This window comes from Coturnix japonica, chromosome 4, assembly GCF_001577835.2.
Source record: "Coturnix japonica isolate 7356 chromosome 4, Coturnix japonica 2.1, whole genome shotgun sequence".
Taxonomy (NCBI): Eukaryota; Metazoa; Chordata; class Aves; order Galliformes; family Phasianidae; genus Coturnix; species Coturnix japonica.
Window position 1 is genome coordinate 28,780,258 of NC_029519.1, and position 13,135 is coordinate 28,793,392.

The 13,135-nt window shown below is 34.5% G+C and overlaps 1 protein-coding gene across 4 annotated transcripts in view; it reads right to left on the reverse strand.

The window, feature by feature from the left end:
* The window catches only part of IQCM (IQ motif containing M), a 130,828-nt gene that overhangs the window by 89,275 nt on the left and 28,418 nt on the right, over positions 1-13,135 (reverse strand). For 2 of the 4 annotated variants that reach the window (XM_015861182.2, XM_015861183.2), the window contains 2 exons: positions 10,663-10,725; positions 54-354 (listed from right to left, as the gene is read on the reverse strand). In XM_015861182.2, coding sequence (XP_015716668.1) covers positions 54-354; positions 10,663-10,677 — 316 coding nt within the window. In that variant the 5' untranslated portion in view covers positions 10,678-10,725. Of the gene's footprint in view, positions 1-53; positions 355-10,662; positions 10,726-12,044; positions 12,280-12,495; positions 12,616-13,135 lie in introns of those variants that run through there. The other 2 variants (XM_015861181.2, XM_015861180.2) reach the window with 2 other exon arrangements.

The window sequence follows — 13,135 nt, forward strand, 5'->3', positions numbered from 1 at the left end:
TGTTGAACTTCCTCCTGTTTTAAAAATGACATATGAAAGAAAAGACTTCTTACCTTCATCTTCCACAGTGCACCACGGAGATAAGTAGACATAAGCCTTGTAAGTTTTGACAGCCTTCTGAGAAAGCATAGAGTTGGATATTTCATAATGTGGTGTTTTCAGTAACTTATAGAACTGTTCTTCTAACCAAGAATCTTGCTGAAAATTTTTTGGTCTTGCCATTCCAGAAGTTTTGGTGTTACAAGGGTTGGAATTATTTTCCAGAACTGAGTCAGCACTTAGAGGAGTCTGAGTTGAGCCCCGGCAGCAATAAGGTACAATAAGTTTCTGGGAAGATATGGATCCTTTGCATTTCTGTTGATAAAGCAGATATATGTTATTAAGGTGATGATAGTCCTGAACTATTTCTTTTGCACTGAATTATCTCCAATATCCAATATAAAATAACAATGAAATATTATTATCAGTTATCTCAGAAATGCCACACATGAAACAATATTTCCCTTATAAAGCAAAGCTGTATCATTTCACTTTTTGCGTTTTATTTGCTTTTAAGAGAAACCATTGATTTTTATTTTTTTTTTCAGTGAACATAACTAACTTTTTCTTAAATACAAAATATGAAAGAAAAAAATGAATAAACTGAGCTGCAGTTTTCAGATCTCCTAACATCTCCTGATTCCAAAATCTCTGCAAATAGGTTAAGTGCTGTAATATGAAAACTTTTGGCAAGAGCCCACCCTGTCCCTGAACCAGAACTCTGAGATCAGATTTCACACCTACTTAGCAGCTGGTCACATATCATTGGCCCATTTCATGCAAATAGGCTTTCATTTACATAACAGTCATTTCCATTTATTGTCATTAGAGTAATTTAATTCCTTAAGGACAACTTAATAATACAGCTGCTCCATTATGCCATTCATGAATGTAGTCAAATACTTGTAATTATATTTTTCACATGTTACTGCTGCTTAGTATTCTATCCCATTTGAAAGTATGGTTGGTAGTTCACAGATATGAAATAGAACAATTCCTGTCTTATCTAGAAAAAAAATAAAAATTCAAGTCCCTATTCTAACAAGGATCACTAAATTAGTCTGTTTTCTAATGCTCACATAGATATAAATCAATGAAGAACTGACATGAACATTACACATTTTTACTAGTTCAGCAAAAGTTAATTACAGTAGTCAGTACATGGTATTTTAGAAAGTTCCTCTTCCATCTAGACTCCAAGTCAGGTTTTACCACAAACTGTAATACTGTGTTAACACAGAAGGGGTGTCATTCATGATGCCTGATGTTGTCTAGCACTAGGTGAAAATATCCTTCTGCAACCAAGCCAGTTCCTATTGGAATAGTAGTAAAGAGAGCAGAAAGCACAAGACCTGCATGGAGAAGGGCAGCAGCTCTCATTTTAGTCTGACAAAAGCCACATCTGTGATGCTCTATATGGTGGGGCACACTTCTGCAAGCAAATATACCACATCTTTTCTTTCCAAGCTAGGCCTGGAGTACCCCTCGCCTAACACTGAAAGTTATTTAATAGACACGAGCAATGGAAAACTAAGCAGTACATTTTAATAAGTTCTATCGACATTTTATTATCTGTGACTTTCCCCATGAGATCTATCCTTATTCTGAATTTGTTATAGGTCCCTCCAAGCATATGACTACTTCTCCAACCAACAATCTGCCCCAGATGCTACAAGAGAGACTTTCCATTTTCCTGTTGACTTTATCCTTTGGTAACCTTTTTTAATAAAAATCACTATAACTGTTTGGAGAAGGTAGACAACAGTTTTTTGTCTATATGTGCTAAGCACAACAAGCAGTAATATTTTAAGTTTTTTTTACAATTATGATCCATTTTTCATCACACAAAAGAATCCTTTCTAAAAATTACCTGTATCCTGGGCTAGCCATTTTCCTAACTTTTATGCAGATGTGAGATTCCAAATTCAAAACATTTAGAATCCAAGACAGGCACCATTAAATGAGTGGGAAAAAGAATGAAATGCAGCACATTATGAATTAATTATTTCCATGAAAGATTTAGTTTTATACCAGGTTTGGAAGGGATATGTAAAAAGGAGTAGTTTCCTGTACAGTTATCTCAACAGGGATATGATCTTGTCAGCCACTGGAAAGGCAAAAAAAAAACAAGAAACAAACAAACAAACAAACAAACAAACAAAACCCAAAAACATTGCTCACTAATTTTCATTAAGGAGGTGTAGAGAGTATTTAAGATGTTGTTAGGCAAAAGTATATAAAACAAAAGTAAAGGGAATAAGCTCAAATATAGAGAAAGGAAAGACAATGAACAGGAATAGTGTAATTTACTAATAGAAACATTAATATAATTGAGAGGTTATAATCAGCAACTGAAAGGAGGCATTCAGAGGTAGCAAATCTGAACTATGAAAAGGGGTGATGAAAATCAAGACCTATAGCTGCAGGGGATGGGTCAAAAATAAGTCATCAATATAACAGCAATGAATAGAATGCAGAGAGAAAGATCCTCATGGACAGACAGAAGGTCCCCAGCCATCTTTCATCATGAAAGACATAGTGCTGAAAGATGTAGAATTAAGCGAGGAAGTGGGCATAAAATTAGAAGAAAGTTTCAGCAAATGCTACAAAATATACAATTTTCAAAGGGAAAACAAAGGAGAAAAGAGTGTAGAATGCATTCTTAGCAATTCTCAAATTTGGCAACCTGAGAAAAGTTTCAGGAAAGCGTTGAGATGGAAAGTGGAATGGAGGCGACTCCAGGTGCACAAGTAGAAAAGTAGTAACTACTTTTGTTTGCAGATCCTTTGAACATAGTTTTCTAAAGAGATGAATCACTGTAAATTACCAGTGAGAGACATTTATCTGCCCATTATGGGTAGAGATATTGTGTATAGGTAGATAATTCTGTTGCCAACAGCATGAAAAACTGCTTAATCAGATTAAAATTATTTTTACCTTATATTTATGGAAAACAATGTTTGGTATAAAAATATAAATAAAAAAAATAAAATCCATGAATGCATATCACTTAATGTTGTAAATGCCCAAGTGATATATCACACCTGGTAATATTTTTTGTTGTATTTTTATTCAAGTAGCATAATTTTGTTAATTACGAATAAAACATGAATTAATAAGACTGCTCCTTTAAGTCCAGTTTGATAAAGAATATTCCCCTTCCTGCTGCTAATACATTTGAACTATTTTGTAAGCACAAAAAATATACACTCAGAAAAGGTAAGTTGAGCAAGTATCCCAAACACTAGTTCTAACAACAAAGTATAATTTTTTCTACATATTGTAGAAGCCCTTCTCCAATTTTTCAGGTACTAAAACACCAAAAAAGGAAAGTAGAAAGAAGCAATTCTGTACATACTAATAAGATGGCCCCCTACAGTAATACACCTATGTGACAAAGGCTTTAAGGAGTGAAAAAAAGACGATGTTAATAATAATATATAAAACATATCCTCCTATTAAGAAAAAGAATTGTGAAATGCAGTTTTCTCATCTTTCCCAAAAGTTTAGTTGTATTTATGGAAATGGAGGATTGTATCTTGAGCATTCTGCCTACAAGCTTTAGAGTTTTTCATGAGAAGAAAATTAGTTAATATACAGTACTTCAAAAACTTTAAAGCATTTGGCTTGTTTCTACATCTGTCATATTTTTGCTTATTTCTTGGGGTGAGGGATGGATAGTATTAAATACAATAACTCATGCACAACTTATTAGAAATTCTTTTAAAATAATTAATAAGCTACAACTTTTGAAAATATATTCTATGCTCCTACTATTAATGAGGACTGCCTATCAAACTACAGTACTTATAATATAGGCTAGATAGTATCTACCTCCTTATTCATCAGTATCATTTTCAATGATCTGGAAGAAAATACAAAGCAATTGCTGACAAAACTTGCAGAGCATGCAAAAATTGGTGGAGTGAGGCAAGTGTTCTACAGAATAATCTGTTTCAAATGGTTAGGTGGCTTCATCTGAACAAGACAAATTATAATAAAGAAAAACAAAAAGTCATAAATTCATTCAAAGCGAATGCAGGCCACATTTACAGGATAGGGAACTGGAAAAAAGTGATTCTGAAAGTGGGTAGGAAACTGTCAGCACAGTGCAAAGCTATTGCTAAATTAATTAATTGGATCCTTACAAAAGTAAAGGAATGTTAAAAAGAAGTTGATGTTTTGCGCTATTTCCATGTTCATACTGATGCCACCAGTGCTGGAATACTTGGTTTACTCTGGAATGTACATTAAAAAAGGCTATGTATTAAAAAATGGAAGATTGAGAAGTGAATTAAAAGATTATCTGATACCAGAAAAAAAAAATCTAATTTAAGAGAAGGTTAATATATCTACTTTCATCAAAAGAGCATCAGAAAATTATTTACTCACAATGAGAGAACCTAAAGTAAATCAGCTGAGAGTGTGGAAGCCAGTGTGAAAGTCTCAGCTGCTTAGAGGAATACAAATATGCTGCGTATAAAGAGGTCGTATACATAGATGGTATGTAAACATTGCTGATTGTAAAAGATATCATTGCTGTTGACTGAAAGGGACTGGTAATGTTAATTTCCAGGAAAAAGGGCAAATAGACAATAGCACAGTTAAGAAAAAGCTGTTGCTTTTCACCACTCATGTTAGGAATGGGTTGAAAAATGAATTTAGTCACCAGCTGAAAACACTGAAGAATCATTTTTTTCTCATCATAAAAAAAAAAGGGGGGGAGGGGAGAGGAGAAATAAATTTGGATTAGTCAGTCAAATAAAGAGTGAAACAAATTCAGATCTGAAGAGTATGAAGCAGTGCATGAAGACATTAAATTGGGTTAAAGGGAATATTACTTGGGACTGCAGAATGGATGAGGAGTGCTGGTGTGGGTGTGTTTTGGTTGGTTGTTTCTACACTGGGGGGTGGGGGGTAGTGGATTTTGGGGACAGTGTGGGTTGTTTGTCTATTTGTTTAAAATAAATATACCGTTAGAAAAAAACGAAAATCCAAGGACAAGAAACATGCTCAGCATGCAGACAATATTTCTGAAGAAATCAGTAGAAACTGAATTACTTACTTGCTTGTAAACCAAGAGCACTTACTGTTATGCTCTCCATTAAAAAGAAAAAAAGATTCAAACAGTAAACCCTACTGTCCACTATCAACTTTTCATTTTCCTATTTACCACAGGAAGGAAAATATACTGTAATAACAGAAAGTCCGTGCAACAAATCACAGTCTGAATGTACCTGTGTGGTAAGATTTTCAGATACAGACTGACTTTTAAATCAGTGAGAGAGATGCAGCAAAACCCACCAATTTAAAATGAAGTGCAAGAATTCCTCAGCCATGTTACACAGGAAGCCCGTCTAGATTATTTTAACAGTTCCTTCCAGCTTTGAATTCACTGAAAATAATAAAAGAGGCATTGCTGGATTCCAGTGCAACAGAAAAGGTAACTTGCACCATGTATCAATGGTAGCGCATACAGACAGATATAAATCCTAAATGAATCCTTATCTGCTACTGAGGGGCAGATGTTGCAACATTTTCTGTCTCTCTTGAAAATATATTTTATAGGGTAACCAGGCAGAAGGAAAACTCAGAAGGTTAAGAGAGTGACAGAAATTAAAAGAAACATTCATATACATATGTTCAAATTTCTCCAACTTGATTTAGTCATTCCTAGGACATTCATAATTAGGTAAGGACAAATCATTTCTTTTTTTTTTTTTTTTTTTTTTTTGCACATTGTCTGATTATCTAGAAATACTTCTAATTTCTACAGCCTTTAGCATCTTCCTAAGTTATAAAGTTTCTAATGTTGTTTATTATAATTATTATTCTATGCGATGTTTCCAAATAATATATTTTTAAAATGATTCTCTGAAACAGCAAGCAATATGAAATACTAAGCCACAGGAACATATTTGAGATTATGTTGAATTCATTTTGCAAAATAAATTTTTGTTTATTGAAATAAATAATAATAATATTAATTTCTGCTGGAAAGAAAAAATACGTGAAGTGACCTACAAATATGTAAATATGAATATATTTATATATGTAATTCCTTGGCAGTAGGTTCCATGATAGATATCTTGTAGGAAGCAAACAGGAGAGAAACAAAAGAGCAAAGAGGATTTTAGCAAGGTATTTAAATGTATGTCATGAGCATTTTCCTCCTAAATATGAATTACTGTAGTATTTGAAGATAAGGTTTTCATCAATATTCTTGTTCCCAAATTTATAGCTTTATGGGTTTTTCCACTTAAAAATAATCTTAGAATTATAGCACAGGTGAAAACAATTTTTCTAAATGTGATAGAGAATGCAGAAATAGTTCACCTTCAACCTATCACACTGAGGCAATTCCAACGAAAACACTACTTTATGTGATTGCAGATCCTGCAGGGCTTTTACTCTCTTTTCTCAAAGATGTCCAGAAATATAACCTGTTCTCTTATCCTCATATCTGAGCAAAAAAGTAATCCCATTTTCTTAAGACATCAATTTTTACCTCTTTTGTGACGATTTATAAGGTTGCAGTTTTCCTATTATTCTATCAGACACACTTCTGTATTCTCAATGCAGTGCAGCTGACCTCTGAATGCACCACAGGAAGCAGAAAAGTTTGATACTGTCACTGCAGGGTAATTTCTTGGTAGTGAAACTTCTTGTTATTGAAATCTCTTAATTCCAGTCACTGAAAATACTTTTTCAAAATGACCCTGGAGTTCCCAGTATGATTATTGAAAAAGCCAATGCTGAAGTAGCTGTATTCAGCCAAAAGAGAATTTTAAGGTGAGCAGATGCAATAAGCAAGGCCTTCTTCTAGGATGCCTCTGACAAATGGATCTGCAATTCCTTACAAATTCACTGTGCACTCTTTAACTCCAAAATGTTATTGCCAACCTAAACTCATTCTGTCTTTGCTCCCTAGTACATTCATTAAACAGCAAGGAATAATCTTCGAGTGCTGTCACAGAAACCTACTGAACACCACCATTGCTGGAGTTTTGGTAAGCATATGCAAGAGCAGCATAGCTACAGCTGATCCTGCCTCTGGGCCGACAGTTAGAATTATGTAGTTACTCAACTAATGAGTGGATGATGGATTTGAATAAAAGCACCATCTTGTATTTGAGTTACCTGGCACACTCAGGAAAAATTATTCAAACTATTTAGCTTTTATCTTCATTTACGACACTTATTCTTAAAATACTAATTACTGCAATATTATGATCCTTTTCCTCTTTTTTAATGAAGATATCTGAGATTGTGCTTCAGTGGTTCATGCACACAAGGTTTTCAGATTTGAAAGTCATTCTCTAGATCACCTTAAGAAGCTCTAAGAACTACCACAAGTCAGCTGATTGGAAGTTGAATAATACCACTCCAAAATACAACCCTAAGAGTCTTCTCCTGGCTTTATTTTAAATAAATAAATTAAATAATTCCTTATTATCACTCCTTGCTAATGCTGCATTACAGACAATCAAGGCTCAGAAGTTCAGTACTAGGTACTTTTTTGAGTGCGCAACATACACTTTAGAGCCAGAGGAATGTCTATAAAGGTCTCTGTGCTTACAAACAAGTAAATAGTGGTCCAAGATCAAACTCCATCTTTAAGGATGAGCTGTGCTAATTTATCTGGGAGAATGCTGTTTGGAATAGTACAAATCACAGACAGGAAGAATTTGGTGCTTGAGTTGGACTGTCCCTCTTAGTTTGACTTTGGATCAATACAGGTTCAGAGGAAACTAAAGCCAAGTGCCGAGGCAGGTGGGCGTGGTACAATGGTGCTATTTGACTACAAGGACAGAGGACAAGTCCCAGTCTTAATTTTATTGGGTAGTAGAGAAGTGCAATGATTAAAAGTGAATACACCCTTACAGGACAGGAGCTTTTCTCACAGAGATAAAAGACACTAACTGGACAAAAATAGCTCCTACAAGATCAGCATGAGTTAGTGGTATTAGGTGGGTTAAGTGTCTTGCAAACTGAATCTACTTCCTTTTAAAAGTTCCTTGGCTCACTGGCTGAGGTTGAGCTCATTAGCAAAGAGCCTATGCTTTGACTAATTCTCTGAAACGAGAATCAGAGCAGGGCAGACAAAATAGAGCTCTTTATTTTTAAAGCTTAAGAGTTGAGCTTGATGTCATCATCTTATGCGTATATGAGTGGGGATATGAACAACAGAGCTGTTGCAAAGCATTCTATAGCTCTTATAATGTTATCAGTACTCCTGATCTTCACTCATAGCACACCTGACTTGAGTCTGCACTGTTTTGGCTTTTTTTTTTTTTTTCCCAAGCTTTTCCAAATATACAAAATCAACTTACTATAGTTTATATGGAATGCTTTGCTAACTAGTATTTAAGTATAAATATATATATATATATATATATATATATATATATATATAAAATAAAGATGTTTACCAAAGTTATTTTTCCAAATGATTTGTATTTGGCTTTTTTTTTTTTTTCTCCCCCAGGGGTGCACCACAAAGGAGAGTATTCTGAACCCATTACAAAACAAAAATAAAGCATCAATGACCTCATGGCAATGCTACACTCTGCAAAGCTGCAGATCAATCCCAAAATGGCATTACTCTATCAGACTCTTGGGAAATAAAAATATCAGGTTGACTCATAACAGCAAATGTTAAAAGCTAAGAAAGAGAAAACTATAGGGTCAGCTCCAAGTATCTGGGCTTGCTGGAGAGAAAAACAGCACAAAAATACAGCATGTTAAAAAAAGAAAAAAAAAATTGCTGGTGAACATGAAATACCATTCAAGTCAGCTGGATTAAGTGGTTCCCTTCCAAAAATAAAAATTAATGGGTATCAAAAGTTTCATTGTCAAAAGCCTGTCTTCATTTATGGGATATGACTAGTAACAAGCAAATAAATAAATTTACATTTAGAAAGAGTACTATAACTTCCGAAGGAATAACTGAAACTCCCTTGTTATGATAGTATCATTGATAACACAGATAGTAAAACAGAGTTAGTTGAATGCATACCCCATGGGGTGCTATCCTTTTTCTGATAATATATTTTTAGAGGAGCCTTAGGCCTTCAGAATCCCATGTCACTTATTCCTTGTTCCTGAGGATTCAGGAACCTCTACATCCCTCCTGTTATCTCTAGATTCCAATTGATCTACTTTACTTTTCTGTTTCACTTTGAAGTGCTTTGGCACATTTATCTACAGCCATCAGTCCCCAAGTAATCTCAGAATAAATAACTGTTCAAAACAAGTACCAGAGTTTTGAGAGTTTGGGTGGCTTTTTTCTCCATCAACAGGTACATGTATCTGTTGAAAGGAAAATGTACGATAAAATGCAGTACTGCAGGAAAACATCACAACTGAGCAGGTTCTACAGCCACCACAGATACAGCTGTGATAGAAACCTGTTAGTAACAAGACACATTACCAGAAAAAGATCATCATGGGAAGAGTACATATCAAATATAAATAGAGATATGGCTGAGAAAGGGGGGGGGGGGGGGGGGGGGGGGGGGGAAAGCAAAGCAAAGGTAGTAAAAATACTGAAGTAAAAATAAAGCTGGGAGAGATTTTAGTAGGAGCTCTGAGTACATGCAGTTTCACTTTTCAAAGCAGAACTTCCGAAACCTTAAGGGTGGGTTGTGATAATGAAATCTACCACTATTCAAAGATGTGTAGTTTCCCTTCAACAGCACATGCAAGGCTTATATTCATATTATAAGGTTACGCAAGGTAGTTCTCAAGAAAGCATTATGTTCAAAATATAACATAGGGGACCTAATTTTGTGGGGTTTTTTGGTTTTGTCTTTTTTTTTTTTGGAAACCACAATCATACTCAGAACCTTGCAACACTGGAATTTTCAATACTCAGAGGTGCAAAATTATCTTCACACCAAAACCCCAATATGTAGATGCAGTATTGCTTAATTATTTTAATTACTCTGTTCATCTAAACTCTGCAGCAAATGAAACTTTCAATAAGAAAAAACTTGAGATTTACAGATAATCCCAAGAAATATTTAAATCCATACTGCTTTCACCATGGCGTGGATGATCTAGAAGATAGAAAATCTTAAGGAAAATAAGTCCCCCACAGTCTAGCTACTTTACACCTCCATGCAAGGAAACTACTAAATATTTTGTTATTGGCTGTACAAATTGTTAACTACAATTTGCTTGCTCTTCACAGCCAGGGGCACATGGATAACTTATAATCTAAATAATCTAAATAAAAACTGTGCCAATGCAACTATTTTTCGTCAAAAGAGTGACTTCAGTAACCATTCCAGCCTCTACTGCAGAATCTGTCCTCCGGCAAAGTGAAACATTTAGAATCAATCCTCTACAAACCAAGATGTCTCTATGAAATCACAATACACAACAACTCATTCTGAATCATCTTACACCACTTAACAACATTTAAAGATATCATTGCTCTGATGGGTGTGCTCAAGTACAAAACTGAGTAAAGTCTATAAATTTCTCTATATGCAAGTTTATCTTGATTCTTTACTTTTCTCCATCATTTATAGCAAAAAAAAAAAAAAACCCACAAAAAAACACACTTTTATCAAAACAGTAAACTCTACAAGATGTTCAAAAAATCAGAAAAGTTACCTTTCTTGAGTTCATTTTTGTGAAAGTGAAGCACTGAAGCAGCACAAAAATGTCTTTGTAGTTCTGGAAAGGATTCAGAAAGGATTAAAAATAATACTTTTTGTTCCTTCCTCTCCCCTCTTCCCCCCCACCCCCACAGTTTTAATCATTGCAAATTTTTCACATAGAATTATTCCAAAACAATTTCACTTAACGTATTTTCTCTCTGCATCTCAAACCAAACAAGATTAAAGCCTGAAACATTAATAACTAGCAAAAATATTTCAAAGATTTATTTCCTTTAGAGGATCTATACTACATCTGAGGGCTGAAGACAAGGGACTTTCACCACTGGAATTTTGTCCTTGATCTCAATCATCACTGAAATAGTACTTTGGCAGCAAAAACTTTAGAAAGCACAATAGATAATGTATATTAGTCAAAGTCATTGATGTTTCATATAGCCTCATAAAACAGTGACATGGACTTATACAGCAAAATAGAAATTTTTTAGCAGTGGCATTTTACATACAGAAATTTTACACCTGCAAGATAGCAGAACAGTTTTTAGCCCAAGATCTCAGTAAAATAAAATAAAAAATAGCAAAATTAACAATAAAAAGATACCTCTAAATCAGTACTTCATTTTACCCATCTTTTTAGGCTTTCTCTCTACATCTCACTCACTGGGCCACTTACCGGGTTGTTACTCAGAGGGTACGCGTGAGAAGAGAGTAAGCGCAGATTGTCAAAATTTTTCACCAAATAAAAAATGCAAGAGAAAGATCAAAGTAACTAGAACATCTGACATCAATCAATGTACAGCTTCTGCCTCCTGAAAGGCTGTGTACATCTAGAGGGGAACACAGTCAAAAGAGATGGATCTACAAAGAGGTAGAATGCAGGTCCAAGGTAGTATGGGATTTGGGACACAGAAAATATGGACTTGATCTGTTTCAAATATTCTTGCATATTTTTTGCTAACATCTATAAACCAGCAGCTTCCTGTTAGTTTTTAATCCTCCTGCCACCACTATTCTGCACAAAATAAAGAAATATATCATTTACTTACTGCATAAAATCTGAGTAAATGGTTATATATATGTGCATATATATATATATATATGGATTTCGTGTGAGAGTCTACTAGTGAGTTTGGGATTTTTTAGTTTATTAGAAGTTTAACGAATAAAATCCTTGAGAGACTGCATGACTGCACTTCAGCAGATATATTAACTGAATCACTGGAGTGGAGATAAGAATTGTCAGATGCAACTGAACATTTGTGAACTGAGTAAGCTAACAATTGTAGCTGCAAGTTGAAGCAATAGTCAGTTGCATTTAATGAGCATTTTAAATGTCCTGTATTGTATACTGCAGTATTCTGCAACCTGATAGCTTACCAATAAAGGAAGATAAAAATCAAAACCACAGATTTGAAATCTGAAAAATCAGGGAGAAAATTCAAATCCAAGGGCATCTTCATTATATAGATGTTGCTGTATCATGCCAAAATCCAGACCTCCTTGTAGTGAGTTTCCCTTTTATCCTGCAGCCTGCAGCTGGAAATATTACAATCTTGCATGTAAAAAGGATGCAGTGACTTAGCACCCATAGGTATCACCAACAGAACCTTCACACACAGAGAAGCCTGAGATCTGGCTTCCGAGGTAGCTTTTATGATGTCATGGGGGACTGCACTGTATCTTTGAAATGCTGTACTACATTTCTAAAATAAAGGGCTGTCTAAATTCTGTTATTATATCAGCAGTTGGCAAGACAGCACAAAAACAGAACATGTCAAAAATGTTAACTTTCCTATAGAAATGTATAATACTAACACATCATGCTAACCTTTTACTTCATCTTGGTGCTGCGTCTTGAGCAAGGTATGGCAATAGTTGCTTATGATATCAAGCACATCAATGAAACCAGAACCTCCTAAAGTAGGTCCTGGAAGATTTAAGTTATAAGAAGTCAAGAACTAACAGCCTCTTAATCAGTGGTTTTTCTTCTAACAAGTTACTTAGATTAATAAAAGAACAATTACTTTCACTCTCCATCTCCTACTAGATTGTTGTAATCTTGGATAAATAGAATTTAATGAGATCACCTTATGCTAAATTGATTTTTCAATTCTACAGAGCAAAGTGCTTTTCAGTTTAGAACTCAGCAGTACATGCAGTGAAGTTATGATGGTCAAAATAATACATTCAGTATTTGGAATGTGAAGACACGCACAATATATTGATTTGCTGTGAAATTCTTATATAAATGTGGGTAATTTCTATACTCAGGTTCCTGAAATGAATGTTTCATCCCCTGCAATAAATTATTTTCTTCCCTTTTCAGTGGAGTATTTTTCAGCAAGAGATACATTCTTTTTAGAAATCACATATATCCTCATAAGACAGATAAAGTCATCCTATGCTGAGCTGAAGTCAGGACCTACCAAATCTAATACATCCTTTGAATCAAATTTATGATCTACTAA